At 38.6% G+C, this 24,615-nt stretch overlaps 1 protein-coding gene across 2 annotated transcripts in view; it reads right to left on the minus strand.

Annotated features, from left to right (window-relative positions):
- The window catches only part of HTR7 (5-hydroxytryptamine receptor 7), a 95,457-nt gene that overhangs the window by 12,437 nt on the left and 58,405 nt on the right, over positions 1-24,615 (minus strand). Inside the window, exon 2 of one of the 2 annotated variants that reach the window (XM_069099199.1) lies at positions 954-1,706. In XM_069099199.1, the coding sequence (XP_068955300.1) occupies positions 954-1,706 (753 nt within the window). Of the gene's footprint in view, positions 1-948; positions 1,707-24,615 lie in introns of both variants that reach the window. The other variant, XM_069099200.1, reaches the window with a different exon arrangement.

Below are 24,615 nucleotides of genomic sequence, written 5' to 3' on the forward strand. Positions count from 1 at the left end.
TGTGTGTGTGTGTGTGTGTGTGTGTGTGTGTGTGTGTGTGTGTGTGTAGTTTTGGAGGTTAAGTGACTTGCCCAGAATTACACAGCTAGTAAATGTCTGAGATCACATTTGAATTCTAGACCTCCTGACTTCAGGGCCAATGCTCTATCCACTGTGCCACCTAGCTGCCCCAGCCTATATATATTTAAAAAGTATATATTAACTACCTTCAGTTATAAAAAGGGAATAAGGTTGGGGGGGGGAAGGTCCTAGCAATAGGGAGCTTATAAATAATTCACTTTCTGGCTGATAGTCCTTGGAGGCCAAATACACAGAGACCGATCCAGAAACACTTGAAGAAACCCTGTACCTCCCTACCTCATGGAAAATTTTGGCTGTTACAGATATAGTCCTCCAGGATATTTAGCAAAATATAGAATGCTGTAAACAAAGGGGAGTGACAGCTAAAGCCTGAAGCACGATTTCTTGGTCACAGGGTGATAAGGGGAAACATTCATCAAAATTCCTGGTCTTATTCATCTGGGTGGAAACTTTCCTCTTTGGTCTATCAGCTCTGCGGCAAGCTGTTAGAAAATTAAATTGCTTCCTTCCATAAAACATGGTGTCATAGAGCTACAGACTAGAATGAGTATTAGAGATTGTCTGGTCTGTCTCTCATTTTTCAGATTAGGAAACTGGGACCCAGAAAGTTTAGGTGACTAAAGCTTAGGTGACTTATCCCTGGTTAGAGTTAGGGTTAGTTAAGTTGCAGAATCAGGAATTGAATCCAAATCCAGCACTCTTTTTGCTGCTTCACAAATTTATCCAGTTTCTTTCATCTAATTTGGCTTTTGAAGATGTACTGAACACGATGGGGGATGGCAGATGAGATCTGAAACACTTAGAAGACAATAAACGTGGTTTAGGCAACACAAAAGGGCACAAAGGATGAAAAGAATGACAAATGACCTTACAGCACAAACTCAGGTCTCTCAGCCAGCTTCAGAGCCTCGTGCATCCCCGCGGCTGAGAGTTTCCGGTTGATGTTCCTGTATCGGCACTGGAGCAGGTTGCGGTAGGTGGTCCTCAGGTCTCGATTGAAGAAGGCATATATAAAAGGGTTAATGAGGGAGTTTGCATAACCTAGCCACAGGAATGTCCTCTCCATCCACAATGGGATGCAGCTACAGGAAGTCCCACAGATAAACGGCCTTGCTGTCGAGAGGATGAAGAATGGTAGCCAACATACCGTGAAGGCCCCTACAATAATCCCAAGGGTGGTGGCTGCTTTCTGCTCTCTTTTAAAGATGGAGATATTTTTCCTCTCCTGTTTAAGGAGTCTGGAAAAGTTGGCACACTCTTCGGGATCCTTATGGAGCTTTACCATGCCATTGACCGAAATGACACCTTCGTTATTTTCTTCAACCCGGGGAAACCCGGTAAATTTGTGTTTAGCAGCACTCCTCTTCGCAGCCTTGTAAATCTGGTAGTACATGAAAAGCATCACGGACATGGGGATGTAAAACGCAACTGCAGTGGAGTAAATTGTGTAGCCAAAATCCTGGCTGATTAAGCAAACTTTATCATCGTTGACATTCTGGGCCCAGCCAAAGAGAGGAGGTAAAGTGATCGAGGCAGAGAGGAGCCACACGGAAAGGATCATTTTGGCCATACATTTGCCATTCTGTCTCACCGGGTATGTCAGAGGTCTTGTTATTCCGAGGTACCTGAAAAAAAATGCAGTGACCACGTAAATGAATGGCTGCAGAAGGAAGAATAAATATCACCCATTTCCTATCATCTGTAGGATTCATACTCAACCAAATCAAATTCATTGGGCTCAAGGGTTTTCCCTTCCTGAAGCATAACCCTCTATAGTATTGTTGTTGTTGTTGATATTGAATTGTTTTCAGTTTTGTCTGACTCTGCATGAACCCTTTTGGAGTTTTCTTGGCAGAGACACAGGAGTGGTTTGCCATTTCCTTCTCCAGCTCATTTTACAGATGAGGAAACTGAGGCAACAGGTTAAGTGACTTGCCCAGGGTCACACAGCTACTAAGTGTCTGAGGCCAGATTTGAACTCAGAATGATGAGTCTTTCTGACTTTCGGTCCTGCACACTATGCACTGTGACACCACCTAGCTGTCCCTCTATAGCACAGTAGAGTCTAATGGGATTCTCTTTAAAACCTCGGTACAGTTCTATGGTTCATGTAGAGAGGACTAGAGAGTTGATCTATATTATGTGCACCAAGGTTTTTGTGATGATCATATCAAGCCTCCACTTATTTCTTCACTAGTTATATTGTCAGCTGCAATGAATTCATTTTAACAGCTTCATCTTTGGGGGTGAAATGAAAGCAATTTCTTTATTAGACTGTACCAAACTTTCAAAATGGAAGAGAACAATCATCTGGAATTTCAGAAGATTCAGATCACAGCAAAAGTCTATGACAAATGGAGCCTCTTTAAGTTCCGAGGCTACCAATACAAAGGAAGCATGTCCAAAAATCTACTTTAAAAATTCATCATCAACTCTAGCTGAATACTATGTAAAATAAAAAAAATTAAAACTCTGCCATCTCTTTCCTTAGGGATTTTATAGATTGCAAAAATAAAATAAACCCTCAAAAATGAGTATACAATAAGAGAACTCTGACCAATTCAGCTCCTTTTAGGTGTTTGGGTTTTTTTCATTTTCCCCTGTATTTAGTAGCATTAGATGTGGTAAACTCTAATAATGTGGTAAACTGGCTTGAGAGCTGGTTTGTAATTACGTTTGTAATTATATCAAAATAAGATAGGATGAAAGCACAGATAGTCCCCAACTTACAAACAGGTTAAAAGAAAAGAGATTACTGGAGGTTGAATTAACTTGATTTATGGGAGGTAAAAGGTAGGAAAAAGAGGGAGTGTGGCTAATGCAAGAGCCCCTGAGGAAAAGTTAAAAATGGCGCTGAAGATATGACACAACAACCACCTCTCTGCACCAACCTCCAAACAATGCCATCAGCTTCCCAGGACAATCAGCACAAGCAATGAGAAAAAAAGGGAGTCTGCAGCCTGTTCTGTACCTTCCCGGAATCGAGTTCAAACATGAGGACGTTAAATGGTTTCTTATCTCTTTGGGTCTCTAGAATGAACTGAGTTTAAAAAAAAAATCTGGGAATATCTAAAGTTGTTAGATCTAGATGTTAAGTAGCTCTCTATACTATAGGTCCAGGTCATGCATAGTATTCAAATGATAGTATAGTTCATCAGAATGGAAATGAATAATAAAACAACAAGGGAAAGTATATCAGCATACATTTCCAAAAACATACAAACTCATCCCCCTTCACTCCAACACTCATAAATCAGAAAGATGGAAGTGTCTCTGTGTGTGTATGTATGTGCATGTGCATGTGTTGTGTGTATGTGCAAGTGCGTGTGTGTGTGTGTGTGTGTGTGTGTGTGTGTGTGTGTGATGGGGCAGGGGGTGATCAAAGGGAGGGAGGGATTTGAAATCTCCAGTGAGACAGACTTGGTATTACAGATTAAAAACTGATCCTACTAGTATTTGTGGCTCATCTTTCTGATTCTTAAGTCTCTTAAGTTCTGATTCTTAAGATTCTTATGATCCACAACTTAATTGGCATCAGGTACTATCCATCCTCCTGGTCACGGTCACCTCCATGCAACCCCAGGCCATCTTTCTCTCCTCATGGTCACAATTCTCAGAAGAGATCATCATTCTCCCTCTTTTCAAGAAGTCTCCTACCAATGTAATCAATTTGCACCATTGATCAGTGGGACAGATTAAATACCTAAGAACCCAAAGCAATTCTATATGGTGTCCAACAAATCCAAGGACTAGAACTATTTGGAGGGAGGGGAGCAGTGCACTTTGACAAAACTCATAGAAATTTGGAAAGTAATCTGGTAGGAATTAAATGTAGATTCGTATCTCACAATGATATCATAACAAACTCCAAATACATGTATAACTTAAACACAAAATGTCATATCAATAAACAAAATAGATGAGAAGATACCCTTCATTACATTTCTACATCAAATAATAGTGGTGATAATGGATAATCTCTCTGTATTCCTCATCTTAATTGAAAAACCTCTAGTATTTCTCTATTAATAATGCTATAATTATCATATAAGGTAGCTTATTCACAAATTACATATAGATTCTACTTTCAGAGACTTAATATTGGGAAAAGTATAACACTAGAATGACATTTCTTTTATTCCCTTGATAGAATTTACTAAGACACAATAAGTCATATTTTTAAAAATTAAGAACATAAAAATTAAGATAATGCTATGCCTTGATTTTAGATAGTTTTACCATTTACAAAACAGGGTTCATTTATTCCTCCATTTAAAATTTTTTCACATAAATAGAGGTATTTTGTTAAGTTTTTAAATCCACATCTGTTGATATAATTTTGTGGTATAAAAAATTTTTGTTATTAATATAGTCTATTTGCCATTTTCTTGAAATTGAACCAAACCTATGTTCCCAGTATAAATCCAACCTAATATATACTATATATTATACAACTCAATATATGCTATGTAACAATCATAGCAAACGATCACTTTAAATATGTAGCTGTTGCTCATTTTTAATTCAATTGTTGCATGAATATTGAGTAAAGATAATGGTCAATAGTTTCTATGCTTTTCTATCTTTCCCTGGTTTAAATATCAAGACTCTATTCTTGTTATAAAAGTTTAGTAGAGTGTCTTCTTTCTCTATTTTTATAAGCAATGATGCAATTTCAGAGTTAATTGTTCTTTAAATTTTGGCAAGATTCACTTGTAAATCCATCTGGTCCTAGTCTTATTGAGTTTACTTGAGTTCAATTTTTTTTCCTTGAGACTGGGTTATTTAAATTCTCCATTATTTTTTTGTTTCGCAGTTTTGAGTGTTTAATGTTGTTGCAAATAATTATACATAACATTTATGTTATCAATTTTTTGGCATGTTTGACCAAATAGTTTCATATAATTTCCATTATTTCTTCTTCACATATCATAAATTTTGATTTGTCATTTTTTAGTATGGTAATTTGGTTTTCCTTTCTTTTTATCAGCTTACTTAATGTTTTATCAATTTTATTAGTTTCTGTTCTTTATCAATTCAATTTTTTTTGCTTCATTTTTGTTTCCCTCTAATTTGATCTTCATAATCTCTATTTTTGTGTGTAGTTGGGGGATTTTAAAACCTTTTTTTATTCTTTTTTGCCCAGTTCAATGATCTGTTCCTTATCTCTAGAAAGCATTTGACGAGAGTGCTTAGAAATAGACATTTTCCCCTAATAACTGCTTTGACTGCATCTCAAAAGTTTTAGTGTATTTCATCATTAATAGTTTCTTCAATAAAATTATATTACTTATATAATTTGTTCTTTGACCCACAGTATCCTTTAGGATTATATTATTTAGCCTCCCTTTAAATTTGAATCCTTTGTTCAAATTTACTTTATTGATTAAAATTTCAATTTCATTGCCCCTTAGTTAATAAAGAATGTGTTTAATATTTCTATTCTATTACATTTGATGAGGCCTTTATGCCCTAATACATATTCAATTTTAACAGTACTGTGCACAGATGAGAAACATGAATATTCTTTGATTCCAATTCATTATTCACCAGAGACTTTGCACATCTAGCTTTTCTAAAATTCTATTCAATTTCTTAACTTCTCTTAATTTATCTTTTTTGGTTACATTTATCTATTATATATTTCCACACCAAACTGTGTGTGTATGTGTGTTCATCTCACATTTGCCTGTTTCAAATAATGATGAGATTTAAGAAATGTTCATCCACACTCATCCTCTCCTCCATGTTTGTTGTTTGTGTATTCTTCTGGTACACCTCAGTAAAGAGAAGTAGTAAGTCCTTTCCTCTTCTTTCTCATTTATTACCTAATATATTTCTCCCCCTTTCCCCTACCCTCTCTTATAACCAACAAAACATAATATAACCACCCTCAGGACTAGTATTTGTCTTTCTTTACTCCTTCTGTGACCCTCAAAGATAGCAGAATTCTAGTGGGACACTTGTCTCTTCTCTTTCTATGAGAATATAAGCACTTTATCATCATTTAGTGATAGCCAACTCAAATGTATTTTCTTTTCTAGGTTCCTCTTTATCCTGTATTTATGTTCCCACAAAAGCACCCATCTCTTATTATTTGATCAGAAATGCTAGAAGATCCTCTATTCTATTAAAGATCTATTTTTCCCATATAAAATTATATTAAATTTTGCAGGGAATTTATTCTTAGTTATAACCTTTTTCTTTTGCATTTTAGAGTATCATATTGTAGAAGAGTAATGACACCCACTCCATTAGGATCGATATTACAAAGTAATACTAGGACAGTACTTTGTCTGAAGTCCTTGGTCCCACATAAATAGAAAACCTTGTCAATTCTCAATCAGCATCCTATCCTAAAAATCCTTTTTAGGTCCTTTTCAAAGCCAAGCCCATATCTAATAATAAATCAAAGTTCAAGGGAAAAAATCTGTTCTCACTCAAAATGGAATTAGGTCAGAGACTAGACAAAGACAAAGGGGTCTTGATTTTTCCAGTTGAGAGCAGTCCATGCCTTGACTCTATTAAAGTGATGATCAGACTAAGAGAAGGAAGAAGTCTTTGGTTAATTCAAATTAATTGATAAATCTCTTGAATTTACTTTTAACTAGGCCCCGCTCCCAATAAAAGTAAAATCCTTAGCAAGAGAGGTTAAAGACAGATTCAAAGGTTTTGGGAAAATGATCCTTCAAGGTATCCCACAAGTTAATTAACTATTGATCCATCTAATGAATCAGATTTTTCTTGAACTTCATTACTATACTTTATCTTTTTGTGAAACTTTTTTTTCTTTTGTCTGGGAATCTACTAGCATTTGTCAGAAAGAGATTTTCAAAAGCATGGGAAATCTGTGCCCTTTTAAAATTTCTCCCTCTGTCTTAGCAAAGACACTTAGGATTTGAATAATTTTGTTATTAAAATTGCTACTGCCAAGTTTCTCCCCTCCCACACTCTTAGATGGGGTAAGCAGGCTCAGTGTGGTACTGTCCCCTCCATAGTTTGGGTGTCACTGCAGTTATACTTGTAGGTCAGGTGCCTGGAATTAAGCTTTACCCTCTGCCACTAGGCCTAGCTTCTGCCTTTGAAAAGGTAGGAGCTGACCCTGTCACCCTCTCTTGTCTATTTCTCCTTGCAGAATTTCCTGCTAGGAGTTTTCACTAGACTACAACCAAGTATTAGAAATCATGCTGGTCTCAGGCTTCCTGGAGGGCAGCCCACCCCCAAAGCCCAGCACATGGGCTACTTCAACAGTTGTTTAGTGGAAATAACTACTCAACTTAATGGTTAGAATGCATTTAGTAATAGTCAATAGATGTCATGATGACCTCTATTATGAGGGGGGAAAGACTGGGGGAGGCTAAAAGGTATAGGGCACCAGTATCCTTGGTATTCTAGGACTTTCTCCTTTGGTGTCAGCATTGTGGTTGAAATGTAGGAAAAAGGATTCACATGTTCATGGACTGTTCTGTTCCAGCAACTACTTATATTGTTGAATAAGACCACAATGGGCAGCTAGGTAGCTCAATGGATAGAGTTCCAGGCCTGCAGTCAGGAAGACTCATCTTCCTGAGTTCAAATTTGGCCTCAGACACTTAATAGTTGTGTGACCCCAGACAAGTCATTTAACCCTGTTCACCTCAGTTCCTTGTCTGTAAATTGAGCTAAAGAAGGAAATGGCAAACCACCCTAAGAAAACCCCAAATGGGGTCATGAAGAGTTGGATATGACTGAAATGATTAAACAACAAAAGATCACCAAGGTAACAGTTGAGGTCAGATCAAGTCTAGCCATATCTTTGGATCTATATTATCAAACTAGCTTATTTGCCTCCTAAGGGAAAAATATCTGGATGGCTGGGAGCATTTGATAATCTGAACACAAAAACTCCTTCAATTTTCTTTTTCATTCCTGGATACCTTGCTTTACCATGTCCTAAAGGATTCCATTAAGCAGAAAATGTTCTAAGCTTCCCCCTTCTACACTCTTCACTATCCTAGACAGCTGCAATCTCATCTCAAGAGAGAGAGGTGTAAGTATTTCTCCTTATAAAGCCTTCTCCATTCACCTTGAAAAACTGTATAATCCTTAAAGACCCCCCCCCACAAGCACAGTTATTTAGCCATGTTAAATATATGTATGTGTGTGTGTGTGTATGTATATACTTGGTCTAATTCTGAATTCAGATAAAACCCTTTCGTTCATGAGATTCTGTGCTCCAAGGGTGCTTATAATGGCACTGGGAGCAAGATAGAGAGAGGGGGGTATCATTTAGTTAGACCAAAAAGAGTTAAAGTGCTTTCTCAAACACAGGAGAATCTGACCCTTAAAGCCTTCTAAAGAAGTATTAATCATTAAATATCATATGGGAATCCACTGAAGGAAAAGAACATGTTTGGCCTAGAGAAGCCCATGATATCTGTCTCCTAACACTGGAAGTGCTGTCAGGTAGCAGAAGAATTCTCTTATACTTTCCAGTGCCAGAGGAGAAAAAAAGCTTGGACCAATGGACAATAGGGAAGTATATATTGGCTCATTAGAAGAAACATTCTAATAATATTAAATGCTGTACTAGGGTCACCTTTTTGAAGAAGTTAACTCTCATTACTGGGGGGGGGGGGAGTGTTCAAACATAGGTTGCATTTGTTAGAGAGATATTCCCTGCATTAGGTAAGGGATTGGACTAGGATATTGGCCAATGTTCCTTTCAGGTCTGAGATTCTGGGATTCTAAAGCTCAAATTGTTTTATTTGATTAACTTCAAATATTTTCTTTATTGCATTCAGAAATCGAGATAAATAAAGTTATGCTTGATGACATTTAAGACTAGAGTTAGTATTGAAAGCAACACAAGGGTTCTAATGAAAGCCTATTTTCCCTCAAAGTGCAGATTGCATTCTTTCTACTCTGTGTGGTATAATTCTTAACATTTTGACTCAAATAAAAATATACAGTGATTCTGTAGGTTTTATAATTCTAGTGTTTAATACTTATCATATAAATATTTCCTATTAATTACATATGGTGGATACTTTTGGCACCTCTCTGGAGTGATATGTTAGGATTTTACCTCTAAAAATAAAAATACAAACTTTTAAATACAGTGTCTGGGCAAAAAAAGGTTCCCAGATTCTATATGTTAAAGAACTGCATGCTTCTAGCACTATGGGTGCCATTAAACCAGGAGGTTAAGAGCAAAATAGGATTAGGAAGTTGTAATCTGTGCCTACATAGAAAATTAGATCTGCTGCCTCTGCCCCCAGTCTCATTCTATGTAAATTGTTGGGAATGGTTCTTTAGATAAATGGATTCTACTGTGTTTTTATGATTATAGATTAATAATTCAGGGAAAAGTAAAGAGGATCTTGTCAGAAGTTTGGGATACAGTAAGGCTGAAAACCCTACTTATAGCAGAATGGGAAGGTTCCCTCCCCAATCTCCTGACATTTGGGCATACCTCCCACAATGTAACCACCACCTACGGAGGGACTCAGGGACCCTTGGCTAACTGATTTTCCCCTGCTCTGGTTGATGCAGTCTTATAAAGAAGGGGGGAGGGGAAGGAAAGGAACAGGGGCAGGAATCAACCAGTCAAGAACCAACTAAACTACCCCTCTTAATACGGATTAAGAAACTGAGATCCAGGAGAGTGACTTGACCATTGTCACACAGGTAATAAATGTTAGAAGCAGGGTTTGAACACAAGTCTTCCGGATTCCAAAGTTTGGTATTCTGTCCCAGAAACAAGGGTCTATATGGAAGGGAATGCCCTCCTTAGCCTTCAGAAAGGTACTGGACTTAAGAACAAAGAGAGAAATCAGGAAATGTAAGGGAAAGGTCATTTCAGGTACAAATGAAGTATTTCACACCTCAGGAAAGTTATGAGGCTTTGGAAGACTCAAATGAATATAGAAAGGCCAGCAGAGACAGTGAACTTTCCCCTAGAACATAGACTGCCTCAGTATCTTTGACCCTCAACTCTCATTTTGCAAAAGACCCAAGAGGAATTATGATCGGATGGTTACTCTAATTTAGGATAGGGTCCTTCCCCAAAGGAACCTAGCTCTCTCATCCAGGAAGAACTATTGAAAAGGAGAGGCTATATCTCTGCCACCTCCTGCCTAGGAGTTCATAAACCTTTGAGCTGAAGCCCCGAGGGAGCAAAGCTGAAGAAGCTTCTGTTAAATTTGGGTCAAGGATTTCTGCCCTTTAGTCATACTATACTTTAAAAGAACACAGTAATACACCAGAAGAAAGAGCGTGGTAACATCCAACCAGACCTAAGGCTCCAGGAAGTGAGGACTTCAAATGCACAAAATGAAAAGTAAAGCTACAGCATCCAGCAGATCAGACCAGCCAACACAGCTGTACCCAGAGGAGCCTGCCAGGCCCCTCCCTAACTAAATCAGACCAGCCGTGCAGCAGAGAGCCCATCCATGCCAGGAAACAAGCCCCTCAGAGCCAACCATCCAGCTGAGTGAGATAATGTGCTCTGTAGTCAGCTGGACCAGCAGAACCACAAAGTAGCTCATTCCTCCCCAACACCAGCCTTCTGCCCACAGCGAACTTTGTGAAAACTCCCTGGACAAAGAAAGGGCATCGAATCCCTTTTGTTCCAGAATTCTGAGCTGTGTTAGCCATGTGCATTCCCTATACATGTGCCTCATTACCGCTGTACTCTGAAGTTTGTGCCTTCCCTGTCCTCTGAGTCTATGTGTATTTGTGGGAGAGTATGTTCCAGGTGGAGGTCAGGGAGGTGTAACGCTTTGTAACTACTATACTTCCTATATCATTTTTGTTAATGTCCTTTCTAAAAAGTAGCTGAATCTTCTGACTTAATGACGATAATGTCGGTGGGGGCTCGTGAGGTAGAATGTTAGGAATAGTCAATAGCGTTAACCAGGTGATATGGTAGATAGAGAGCTGGGCCTGGAGTACAAATCCATCCTCAGAAACCTACTAGATATGTGACCCTGGACAAGTCACTTAAGCTATGTCTGACTCACTTTCCTCATCTGTAAAATGGGAATGATAATAATAGCCCCAACCTCAAAGGGCTATTATGAGGATCAAATGAAACAATACAGAGCACTTAAGTGATCTTAAAGCAGCATATAGATGCTAGCTTTTATTCTTATCAGTCACCTACAGGTTTATTCCTAGAACCTGAAGTAGCAGTGGTCCATCTGGGACCTGCGAATGCCAGTGTGAGCTGAGAGAGTGAGCCTGGAGGCTGTGATATACAATTTCATTAACTCTACTGGAAGTTGTTATTTAGAAGCAAGTAGCCTCAGGCTGGAATCTGTCTAGTCAGACAAATCTGAAAAATGTAGCACAGTGGTATGGAAAGATTTCAGTGAGAATTAAGCAAGAAAACCCGAAGAAATAGCATGTTCTGAGAAGGAGTCTGTATGGGATTTAAAACTGATAGAATCGGGAGTCAAGATGGTGGAGTAGAAGCAGGACCTCCATGCAGCTCTGGCTTTCACCTTCCCCAATTCGTGTAAAAGGGGACTCTGAACAAGCTTTGGAGCTACAGAACCCACAAAATGACACAGAGAAGCTAACCTCCAACTGAGGACAGCCCAGCAGGCCAGCAGCAAGCAGCCAGAGAAGCATTCTGGGAGTTGAGCCCATGCTCATGTGAGCCAGAGGTTTTAGCCCCAGGGCAAGCTTGACCAGCCACTAGCTGGAGGGACTCCAGATCACCAGCATCTGTGTGTCTCCAGAATTATCAACACATAGATATGAAGGACAAAGTGAGAGGTCAGTGCAGTGCAGACTTTGGGACCCAGTAGTTGGGAGTGTGTTGACTTTTGCCCCCAGAGTGAGAAGCCGCTGCCAGGCTACGCAGTTGTCCCCACGTGGCAGCTTCAGCTCTTGGCCTGCAGAGTGTAGGGGGACCAAGCACCAGTCTGAGGGGTAATCGCTCTTGCTTTAACCTGCTTGGATCTGGATTGTGGTCTAGGGTAGAGGTCCTAGGGTGTATGTCCAGCTTGCCAGAGCATGTGGAGGCTTCAGCAAGGGCATCCAATTAATACCTTCAGCAGCTGAGAAAACCCCAGCATTTGGTACGAAGCTCCCCTGTCTGGTAGCAGAGTCCTACTGTGGCAAAAAGCCCAAAAGTCAAGTAATTGAGTGGCATGACCAGGCAAAGGAAGCAAAGCAAACAGAAGATTCCAACATTAGACTCCTATTTTGGGGACAAAAAGGAGCAAAGCATGGAACAGGAGGAAGACAGTGAAGTCCGAACTCCTGCACCAAAAGCATCAAAGGAAAATACGAGCTGGTTACAGGCCATAGAGGACCTTAAGAAGAAGATAAGAGAAGTGGAGGAAAAATTGGGAAGAGAAATGAGAACGATGCAAGAAAATTATGAAATGAGAGTCAACAGCCTGACTGAGGAAAATCACAACTTAAAAAACAGACTAACTCAAATGGCAAAAGAGGCTCAAAAAGGCAACGAGGAGAAGAATGACTTAAAAAGCCAAATTTTCCAGATGGAAAAATAATCTCAAAAACTCACTGAGGAGAATAATTGCTTCAGAATTAGATTGGAGCAAATGGAAGCTAATGACTTTATGAGAAATCAAGATGCTGTTAAACAGATTCAAACAAATGAAAGAATACAAGGCAATGTGAAATATCTCACTGGAAAAACCACTGACCTGGAAAATAGAACCAGGGGAGATAATTTAAAAATGATTGGACTACCTGAAAGCCATGATCAAAGAAAGAACCTAGAAATCATCCTCCAAGAAATTCTCAAGGAAAACTTCCCTGATGTTTTAGAACCAGAGGGCAAAATAAAGGTTGAAAAAATCCACCGATCACCTCCTGAAAAAGATCCCCAAAAGAAAACTCCTAGAAATATTATAGCCTGGTTCTGAAATTCCAAGATCAAGGAGAGAATATTACAAGCATCCAGGAAGAAACAATTTGAATATTGTGGAAACACAATCAGGATAACCCAGGTTCTGGCAGCTTCTACACTGAGGAATCGAAGGGCTTGGAATGTGATATTCCAGAGGTCAAAGGAGCTGGTATTAAAACCAAGAATCACCTACCCAGGAAAACTGAGTATCATGTTTCAGGGGTCATTCAGTGGAACAGAAGACTTTCAAGCATTCTTGATGGAAAAAACAGAGTTGAGTAGAAAATTTGACATTCAGATAGAAGAAGCAAGAGAAGCATGAGAAGGTAAACAGGGAAAAGAAATCATAAGGAACTTATCAAAGTTGAACTATTTACATTACTACATGGAAAAACAATAATTGTAACTGATGAAACTTTTCTCAGTATGAAAATAGTTGAAGGAAATAGAAATATATATATATGCATATATATGTCTATAAATGAGGGTATGTGGGCATATGAATACATATGTGAATGTGTGTACATATGTTTACAGGTATACATAGATAGAGGGCACAGGACCAATTTAACAGGAAGAGATGATACTTAAAAGGTGAAATTAAGAGGTGAGAGAGGAATATAATGAGAGGAGATGGGGAGAGACAGAATGGGGTAAACTATCTCATATAGAAGAGGCAAGGGAAAATACTTAAATGGAGGGGAAGAATAGGAAGGCAAAAGGGAATGGGTCAACCTTATTCTCATTGAATTAGGCTTGGGGAAGGAATGAAATACACACTAAATAGGGTATCTCACCCTACAGGAAAGTAGGGGGGAAGGGGATGAGAGGGGGGGGATGATGGAATGGAGGACAGGCTGGGGGGGAGGGAAGTTGGAAGCCCCTACTTTTTAAAAGGTACAGGATCAAAGTAGAGAATAGAACAAGTGGGAGATGGGATAGGAGGGAGGGAAATATAGTCAGTCTTTTACAATACATCTACTATGTTAATGTTTTGCATTAGCTACACATGTACAACCTATACTGAACTGCTTATCTTCCCAGTAAGGGTGGGTGACAAGGGAGGAAGGGAATGAATCAGGAATTCAAAGTTTTAATATCAAATGTTTAAATATAAATATATATATATATTATTATTATTATTAATACTATTTTACATGTAATTGGGAAATAAGATATACAGGCACTGGGGCATAGAGATCCACCATGCCCTACTGGAAAAGTCGAAAGAGGTATGGGAGAAAATATGGGAGAGAGCAGATTGGAGGAGGGGATATCCTGTGGGACTGCTATTTTGGGGCAATGGGTAGGGGAAAAATGGGGAGAAAATTTGTAACTCAAAATCTGGCGGAAATGAAAGATGTAAACCAGAAATTAATAAAGCATTTGAAAAATGAAAAAAATAGAAATAAATTAAAAAAAATTTTAAAAAGTGATAGAATCTGTAGATTTTGACAGCCTAGACACTAAGTGCATAAAGATTCCATGTAGGAGTTGCTAGATGATTTAGTGGATAGAGTGCTAAGCTGGAGTCAGGAAGACCTGAGTTCAAATCCAACCTCAGATAATTTACTAGCTGTGTGACATTAGGTAAGTCACTTAACCTCTGTTTGCCTTAATCCACTATAGAGACCATGTAATGCATGAGGTCCTGAAGAGTCTAATACAACCAAGCAACAACAACAGACCCCTAGTATAAGGGTAGTACTATTGACAAACTACTGGACCTTCCCTTGACCCTTGATCCTTAGAATATGCCAGTATGGAATGAGTCATGATGAAAAATTGTAACATTAATTTTTTTTTCACCATTGACTGACTTATGAACTTTTAAGTTCTCTTAGTTTTTGTTTCAGGATAATTTTCCCCAGGAGGGTGAAGGTGGTCATACTGGGTGACTTAAAACACATGACAACCAAAATAATTTTTAGGTCTGACCTTATTCTCTTTAATTTTTTTTTTCTGAACTTAAACACCAAATGAAACATGCATTTCCATAAAAATAGTACAATAGAGAAAGAGTAATGTATGGGAAACTCTGAAACTCTATTACATACAGCCTGCTCTTCTCTAAAAATATACACAAATTCAATGTGTAACTGTCAAAGATGTCTTGCTTATCTGTGATCCTTTCCAGGTCTGACCTTCTTCAAATGAATTGGCTCAGAAAAGATTCACACATCAGGAGACTTCTTGCTGGTGGTTAGCTCTTCCTCTTACACACACACACACACACACACACACACACACACACACACACACACAAGAAATACCTCTATATTACAAGAATTTTATTTCATCCATGTGAATGCTCTCTTTACCAATGGAGACCATCATTCTTCTGAGGAGGAAAGGTTTATTAGACTTGTGATTTCATTGGTGTAGGGAACTCTCTAGTAGGAAATTTCCACTACCACCACAGAGCTGCAACTTTTCTACAAGCTACTGTCTAAAATCACTGGTGTGGAGATGAGAGTACAGAAGAGGACTGAGATAATAAATGCTCTTCCAAGAGTCATGTAGCCAGTATATGTGAGAGACACGATTTGCACCCAAAGTCTTGCAAATTCTGAAGATATCATTCTATCCAGCAGGTTACATATGATAGTCATGAATGTTTGTGATTAGCTCTGGATGAGGTGGGAAAAATCACCTGGCAGCTTAACTTAAAAATGAGCTTCTCTGAACTTAGCAGGGAGGGCTGGTATTCAGTTATGGGGACAATCTGTCACTGTCTCAAAGGTTTTTCACTTTGGTAGGATGTAGAATGTAACTTCCTTGAGGACATTTTGGTCCTTGCATATCCCCAGTTCCTTGCACCCACTGGGTGCTGATTGACTGACCTGGTAGAGCTTATGTTTGTGAACACAGACTTTGAGAGAGTTGACATTACAACAAAATGAAGGCTCCCTGGGAGTTTGAGTGGAGTATGTAGAAGACACGTGTTCTGCAGCTTCTTCACTAAAATAATTTCAGGGAGGAAATGTCAAGAAGTCCCTAGGATATTACTGTGTGTTTCCCACTGACAATCAAAATTTAGCTGTATGCTCAGACTGACCTCCCTGTTAAGTGACCACAGTTGAGATATGAGGAGACAATAAGAAAGTCAACTACCTCATAAAACTTCCCTCTTGTTGAAAGATGGGGACTAAAATATCATTGTTGAAGCATCTTTCTTTCCTTTAGCTTGAAGGTCTGAAACATGAATACACCTGGGGGCAGTAACCCTAAAGGCTGTTATCACTCTTTACTACTCCTGATCTTTTCCTGGAAAGAGAGGAAATGGGAAAAGGACAGAAAGACAAATTCCACCAACTTCCTGAAACCAAAAAGACTCATCTTCCTGAGTTCAAATTTGGCCTCAGACACTTACTACCGTGTTTCCCCGATAATAAGACCTATCCCGAAAATAAGCCCTCCCCTTACTGTGTAAGATTCCTCTAAAATAAGCCCTCCCCCGAAAATAAGCCCTATTGAGATTGCTACTGTAGTGAAGGTGATCCCCTGCACTACACACTACATTACGATACCCTCTGTATGCACCGTTCCCCCCTCCCCGGGTGAAACGCACACCGTGCTCCGAGCTGCATCCAATCAGAGCTGCAGCAGTGAGCGCGTCATCCTGTTCTTCCCCAGTGATTTGCTTATTGAATAAAGGTACATTTTTTTTGTTCACATTTACCTGTTTATTAAAATTGCTGTCGATGTTCATTAAAATAAGCCCTCCCCTGAAAATAAGCCCTCTGGTGTTTTTGTCCAAAAAAATTAATAAGACAGTGTCTTATTATCGGGGAAACATAGTAGATGGGTGACCCTGGACAAGTCACTTAACCCAGTTTACCTCAGTTTCCTCATCTGCATTTTTGAGCTGGAGAAGGAAATGGCAAACCACTCTAGTAGTTGTGCCAAGAAAACCCCAAATGGGGCCACAAAGAGTTGGATATGACTAAAATGACTGAACAACAGCTCTATAAAGAAAACCTCAACTTAATTTTATTTGATATGCTGCCAATTCTTGACATGATTCACTATGAGACCTTGGGAAAGTCATACCATCTCTGTGGATTTCATTTTCTCTTTTTCTAATGTGATGAGGTTGGATTAGTTGATTTCTAAGGATCCCTCCAACTCTAACAACCTAGGACTCTAAAATTATCAGGGAGTTCTGGGCTCTGTCCTTCTTCCATCTCAGGACCTTTACTGCTGCTAGACACTAGGCTCAACAAAAATCTCTACTCATTTGTGTTAAAATATTTTGTTGTTGTTCTTAACCAAGAAGTCTCTATTTGTCTTAACAGAGGTTTTATAATTACCCATTGGAGGGGAAATGGTGAATCAAAAAACCTAGGCTTGAGCTCTCAGTTTCCTCATCTGTAAAATGAAGAGGTTACATATCAGATAGTGCTCCAAATCTCTTCCTATTCAAAATCCTATAGTTCTTAGCCTCTATCACTTACTAAAATTACAATGCTATGTAAGTCAATGACCCCTTAATGAGTCCTACTTTCTTTATCTTTAAAATGGAAATGATAATATTTATGCTACCCAAATAACAGTAGTGGGAATCAAATTAAATAATAATAACCTACATCAGTAACTACAGTGCTTCCTTCAAAAATATTATGTTCATGCTCTGTACAAAGTAAATGCTTAAAAACTATCCTCTGAATCTGAAGATAAATAAAGAGGCATCTGAACTTCAGGGCCAGAGAGATGGTTTGATTTATATATTTAATACATGTTTGTTAGCCATTGTGCTGGGCATTAAAAGGGGGTCAGAGGAATTGTAAGATATTGTCCTTGCCCTCCAGATGCCAATAATCAAGCCAGAATGATGAAACATTTATATTTGCATGTGTGTAAGCAAAGCCAGGTGGCAATTAGAGTGCCAGGCCTGGAGTCAGGAAGACTCATCTTCCTTTTTTTTCTTTTTTGTAGTTATACAAAACATTTCCATAGTAGATATACTGTGAAAGACTGACTATATTTTCTACTTTGACCCTGTCCCTTTTCAAAAGTGTGTGCTTCTAACTAGCCCCGCCCCAATCTGCCCTCCCTTCTATCCTCCCTCTTATCCCCTTCCCCCCTATTTTCCTGTAGGGGAAGATACCCAATTTAGTGTGTATGTTATTCCCTCCTTAATTCAAATTCAATGAGAGTAAGATTGACTCATTGCCTTTTGCCTTCCTGTTCTTCCCCTCCATTGTAATAGTTTTTCTCATTGCCTCTTTTATATGAGATAATTTACCCTATTCTATCTCTCCCTGTCTCCTCTCATTATATTCCTCTCTCCCCTCTTAATTTTATTTTTAGATATCCTTTCCTATTCAACTGATCCTGAGCTTCTATCTATGTATACATGTACACATATATACACACATTTGCATGTGTGTTTATACACACATATACCCTCCTATATAAACACATATATGTATGTATACCTATATATACATATATATCCCCTTCAACTATCCTCATACTGAGGAAAGTCTCATGAGTTACAATTATAATTTTCCATGTACGAATGCAAATAGTTCCACTTCAATAAGTTCCTTATGATTTCTTTTCCCTGTTTACGTTCTCATGCTTCTCTTGCTTCTTGTATTGGAATGTCAAATCCCTCTGGTTTTTTCAGCAAGAATGCTTGAAAGTCCTCTATTTCATTGAATTACCATATTTTTCCCCTGAAACATTGTACTCAGTTTTGCTGGGTAGGTGATTCTTGGTTTTAATCCTAGTTCCTTTGGCCTCTGAAATCTCATATTCTAAACCCTTCAGTCCCTCAGTGCAGAAGCTGCTAAATCCTGTGTTATCCTGATTGCGTTTTCACAATAGTAAAACTGTTCCTTCCTGGATACTTGTAATATTTTCTCCTTGACCTGGGAACTCTGGAATTTGGCTATGATATTTCTAGGAGTTTTCTTTTTGGGATCTTTTTAAAGAGGTAATTGGTGAATTCTTTCAATTTCTATTTTGCCCTCTGGTCCTAAAATATCAGGGCAATTTTCCTTGAGAATTTCTTGAAGGATGATTTCTAGGCTCTTTTTTTTTATAATGGCTTTCAGGTAGTCCAATCATTTTAAAATTATCTACCCTAGATCTATTTTCCAGGTCAGTGGTTTTCCCAATGAGATATTTTACATTACTTTCTATTTTTTTCATTTGTTTGAATCTGTTTTATAGTATCAATTTCTCACAGAGTCATTAGCTTCCATTTGCTCCAATCTAATTCTGAAGGAATTATTCTTTTCAGAGAGCTTTTGAAATTCCTTTTCCATATGGAAAATTTGGCTTTTTAAGGCATTCTTCTTCTCATTGGCTTTTTCGGTTATTTGCCATTTGAGTTAGTCTATTTTTTAAGGTGTTATTTTCTTCAGCCAGGTTTTGACTCTATTTTCATGATTTTCTTGCACCATTCTCATTTCTCTTCCCAATTTTTCCTCCACTTCTCTTATTTGGTTTTCAAAATCCTTCTTAAGCTCCTCTATGGTCTGTATCCAACTCGTATTTTTCTTGGAAGCTTTTGATGCAGAAGTTCTGACTTCATTGTCTTCCTCCCTTTCCATGCTTTGATCCTTTTTGTCCCCAAAAAAGGAAACTAAGGTTTTATTGCTGTTCTTGCTTTGCTTCCTCATGTTGCCAGCCAATTACTTGACTTTTGAGCTCTTTGCCAGGGTAGAACTCTGCTTACAAAATGGAGAGAGCTTTGTCCCAAATTGCTGGGTTTTTTGCAGCTGCCAAAGCTATTAGGAGGGCACCCTCTCTGCAGCCTGCACAAGCTCTGGTTCACTGGCCACACACCCTGAGACCTCCACCCAAGATAGTGATCCAGATCCAAGCAGATTAAAGTAAGAGCAATTACCCTCTGAATGGTCGCTTGGTCCCCCTATGATCTGCAGGCCAGGAGCTCTGAAGGTAGCCTCACGAGGAAGCAGTTGCAACCACTGCAACTCAGCCACCTCTCAAGGGGGAGGGGGTGGGAGGAGAGGGCAGTCAGGGGCTGGACCATGCCCTTCCTTTCCAACAGGGTTCCTGACTGACCTTTTACTTGCTCTTTGGTGTTTATGGGTTGAGGAGTTTGGAAACCTCCATAGCTGCTAGTTATTCACTCTCCTGAAGTCTGCTCTGGACACTGCTGGTCAGGGTCACCCTGAGGCCAAAACTGTGTGGTTCAAGTGGGACTGCACTCTGCTCCCAGCATGCTATAATGGACCCTTCCTGTCTGCCTGCTGAGCCGTCTTCAGCAGGAGATTTGTTTCTCTCTGTCACTTTGTGGGTTCTGTAGCTCTAAAATTGTTTATAGTCATATTTTATAGGTATTTGAGGTGGTTATGGGGGGACCTCACAGAATTTCCTGCTTTTATGCCACCATCTTGACTCTACCCCTTTGAAGACTCATCTTTCTGAGTTCAAATCTGATTTCAGATATTTACTAGCTGGGTGACCCTGGGCAAGTCACCTAATCCTGTTTGCCTCAGTTTCCTCATCTGTAAAATGAGCTGGAGAAGGAAATGGAAACCCCTCTAGTATCTTTGCCAAGTAAACTCCAGATGGCATCCACCATTGCTGAACAACACCAACAAAGTAAAGCCAAATAAGACAGCAAGAGGGGATATAAGACGAAATTGTCTCTGGCAGGGAGGAAGGCAGAAATCAGTGAAGGCTTCCTGGAAAATGTATGTCTTGAGTGTAACTTTGAAGGATGGGTTGGAAAATATTGAAACCAAAATAAAAAGGCAGAAGATGAGATGGATAAATAGTATCATGGAAACAAAGAACATGGACATAGAGAGATAGCAGAGGATAGAAGGGCCTGGTGTGCTATAGGGGTCACAAAGATTCAGACCCAACTAAACAAGAAGGATAGACTGAGAAGAGAATGAAGTTTTTAAGGTTAGGGAAAGGGTATTTAGCAAAAAGCCTCCCTGCATTAGCCTCTCTTTTTGCCTCTCTCATTATTCCATCTCTGGAATAAACCTCCAGTCTGGAGGTTTTGTGGCCTCAGGGGAAGTCTTGGTATACAGACCACAGTCAAATTCATCTGTATGAAAGCTTGTTTTCATCATCACCATCTTCCTCATATCTTCTGTCTATATAACCTTTGGCAGTTGACAGAATACTTTTATATCCATTATGTCACCTTGTGAAACAGTCATGGCAGTATCATCATCATCAATCATCATCACATTTCTATCCCTCTTTTACAGATGATGAAACTGAGACTCTGAAAGGTGAAATGCCGTACCTAAAGTCACATAACCAATTAGTAAGTGGTGGAGATCTGATACTAAGATAAATGTTCTTCCTCTACCAAGCTGTCTTTCTAGGTACTATGGACTCCTTATGGCAACTTTGTAAAAATCTAGGAAGCATTTAAGGGAAAAAATCTAGAGAATTCTATCTTTTATGAAACATTAAAAGAATCAAATAATGCAAAGTCAATTTTCTCTTAGTCAACATTTAATGGCAATAATAACAACAAAAACTAATGTATGTAGCACATTCATATTTTTAAAATGCTTTCCATATATTATCTCACTTGATTCACACAACCCCAAGGGTTAGAAGCTCTTGTTACCCCCTCTTTTTACAAATGTGGTAACTGAGGTTGAGGTAGTAAGTGATTTTCCCAGAAACAATGAACTACTTAGTTGTCTGAGGGAGGACTTGAATTCATGCCTTCCTACTATGTGATGTGGAAGGCACATACTAGGCACTGGGAATAGAAAACTAAAATTTTAAAAATATGTTCTAGACACTATCTGAGCAACCAAGTCAAATCAAACTAAGCCTCCCCACAATCTGGAGACCAATGCTTCATTAATACGATCTATGACTAAATTTGTCCATTTCATTCTTACTCCAGTGGCTCATCATGGATAGAGGTGACCCTGGGTTCTTGAATGTTATTTCAAGTCCCAATAATTTCTAAAAAGGTAGAAAAGATTCAATCATGGAACCAGCTGCAAACTCATCTGAAGACCAGTTTAGCTAAATTTATAGTTATTCATCTTAAGAAGTCTGACCTCCAGGCAATATAAATTGGGAGGGAAGGTAAGAAAGACAACAGCTCATCAAACCATCTGCTAATGTTAGGAGAGGCTGTAATTTGGAACAGTACTGAAGCTGACAAATTCAATCATAGGCTGTATGGATAGGTTTCTGGACCATGGGTAGCTCTACTCTAACTGTTCTTTGTGCTGCTCATGAAACCTAGAAAATCTAGGTTTTGTGTACCCCATGCCTAGCACAGTGCTTAATATGTTAGTTGAACTGAAACTGAATTTGTATTCTAGGATTTTTTCCCTATAATGTTATTGTTGAAAAAGACAGAATTCTATGCATTTGGTGATTTCCCTAGATAACTGGTGGAGAGAGTACTACCTAGATGAAATCAATAACATCTTTTGAAGAACTGGAAGTATAAGATTTGAGTTATGTCTTTCAACAGCTGCACCCCACTATTGGCTCATATTGGGAGTCTGAAGGAGACTCAGGGAAGCTCATTGTCATAGAAACTGAAGAAAGAGAGATTCAACAAAAAGGAGGTGATGGACAATGTCAGATGCTGCAGAGAAGTTATGGATGATGAGGAACGAGAAAAAAAGGTTCTTGGGCTTGGCAAGAAGGACCTTATCGGTGACCTTTGAGAGTGCCATTTCCATAGAATGGTGGGGGGAGGAAGGCAGATTGCAGGAGGTTAAGGAGGGAGGGAGTGGGTGAATTTGAAATGGAGGCAGCTGTTATAAACTACACATTCAAAAGTCTGACAGAGAAAGGAACAAGAGAGGCTAAATAGTATCCAGAAGACCAGACTGGGTTGAGCTAAGGTTATGTTGTTTTTAATATGAGAAGAACAGAATATGTTTGAGGATCACAAATTTCCAAACCTACTATTAAATTTAAATAAGAAACATGACTGATGTGCAAGATGAGGATATTAAGGGGAAATTTTATCACATTAGAATCACAGAATGTCAAAGCTAAAAGGGGCCTTGGAGATCTAGTCTGACTGACCCCTTCATTAAATATAGTTTTAAAAAATTGGAATGAGCCCCTAATCAAGGAATTTAAATTTTAAGAAAAATAAAAAAAAAACAATTAATGACCTAACCTTTGCAAAGGACAGTACCTTGCCCAAAGAGGTTCTTAATAATTATTAGTCAAATGGAACTAAGCCTGTAATTACTATACTGGAAATTGGAGGAGAAACAAAATAGCTATGCAAAAATCAGTAGCCAAAACAATTGAAAGGAACAGTAGGTATTTCAAGAAAAGAAGCAAAAATGAATGCTCAATCTACCTAAAAGGAAAAGGAAGAAAGGATGTTTTAATGAGAAAACTAGTTTTTAAAAAAGGAAATGAGGAGACAAATGTAAAAAAAAATTCTTTTTTTTTTTTTAATATATTAAGATCATTATAGTTTCCCTTCTCTCAAAAAATGGTGGACAAAAAAAAACCCAAAGGACCAGAAAAATAAAAAGGAAAATGTGGCTGAAAATGTGAAGAAGCCTTAAAAGCATAGCAACTGGAACTCTGTCTTGGCCCATATGATCAGTAGATATGTGACACATTCCCCAAGAGCCATGTACAAGCAGAAATATGCTACAATAAAAATCAGGATTGAAAGAAAAGAGAAAGAGAATATTCCTGCCATTATCTCAAAGCCAATTGGTATTGATAAGAGTGGAGGAACTCAATTGGTAAAGATTTACAAAATGCCTAGGTATGTTCCTAGAACCAAGGATGTTCCTAGAAAGTTGTTAAGTTATGGCAAAAAAGTCCTTCAGCCAGCATGTAATGAGACTTGGAGTTAACATCACCCCAGGCACAGTTCTGTTTATGCTGCAGCAGAAGCAAGTGAGTGGTTTTCCTTAAACAGCTGGCCAGACACTTGCTACTGGTAACTAGTCCTCTGACCATCAACTGTGCTCTTTGGCGAAGTCTCCATCAGAAATTTGTCATTGCTATCTCTCCCAAGGTCCACCTTTCAGGTGTAAATATATTCCAAATCATCTTACTTATTTTAAGAAGTTGCATAAACCTAGATACCAAGTTAGAGAGATTTTTGACAGAAAAGAAAAAAATACAAGATTACAGAGCAGCATAAGGCTTATCAGAAAACAGTGAACTTTCAGATCCTTCCCCAAACCTAGAAAATTCCTCAGCTCTGTGTCTACCTGCCTTTATATTCTCTCTCTCCAACAGAGTTTATTCTCACAAACTGGTGTTTTAAATGCCTTGCAAAGAACTCTTACTGAAATATTTGGAATAGAAAAAAAAATGTGATTATAGACATTCCTTCATGTAAGAGACCAGAACATTTTTAAATCTTGAAAGTAGCCTAATGTAGCCTATCAAGTATTAAACCTGATGACCTGAAAACCCAGTTTCAATTTTGCCTCTGATGATTCCTAGCTCTTACTAACCTCTCTCAAGTCTCAGTTGCTTCATCTGTAAAATGAGTTATGCCAGATGGCCTTGAAGTTTCCTTGCCACCCTAAACCTATGAGGTTATGTCCTAAATTGACAAAACTCAAGGAAGTAGCTAATATATCACCAAGCTTTTACTGAGCACTTTTAGTATGTGACAAGTACTGTCTGTACTGAGTGTTAGGGATAAAGAGAAAGAAAGAAAGAAAGAAAGAAAGAAAGAAAGAAAG

Source organism: Petaurus breviceps, unplaced genomic scaffold, assembly GCF_028583685.1.
Source record: "Petaurus breviceps papuanus isolate PSGF00001 unplaced genomic scaffold, PetGlider_PUasm1.0 37, whole genome shotgun sequence".
NCBI classification, from domain to species: Eukaryota; Metazoa; Chordata; class Mammalia; order Diprotodontia; family Petauridae; genus Petaurus; species Petaurus breviceps.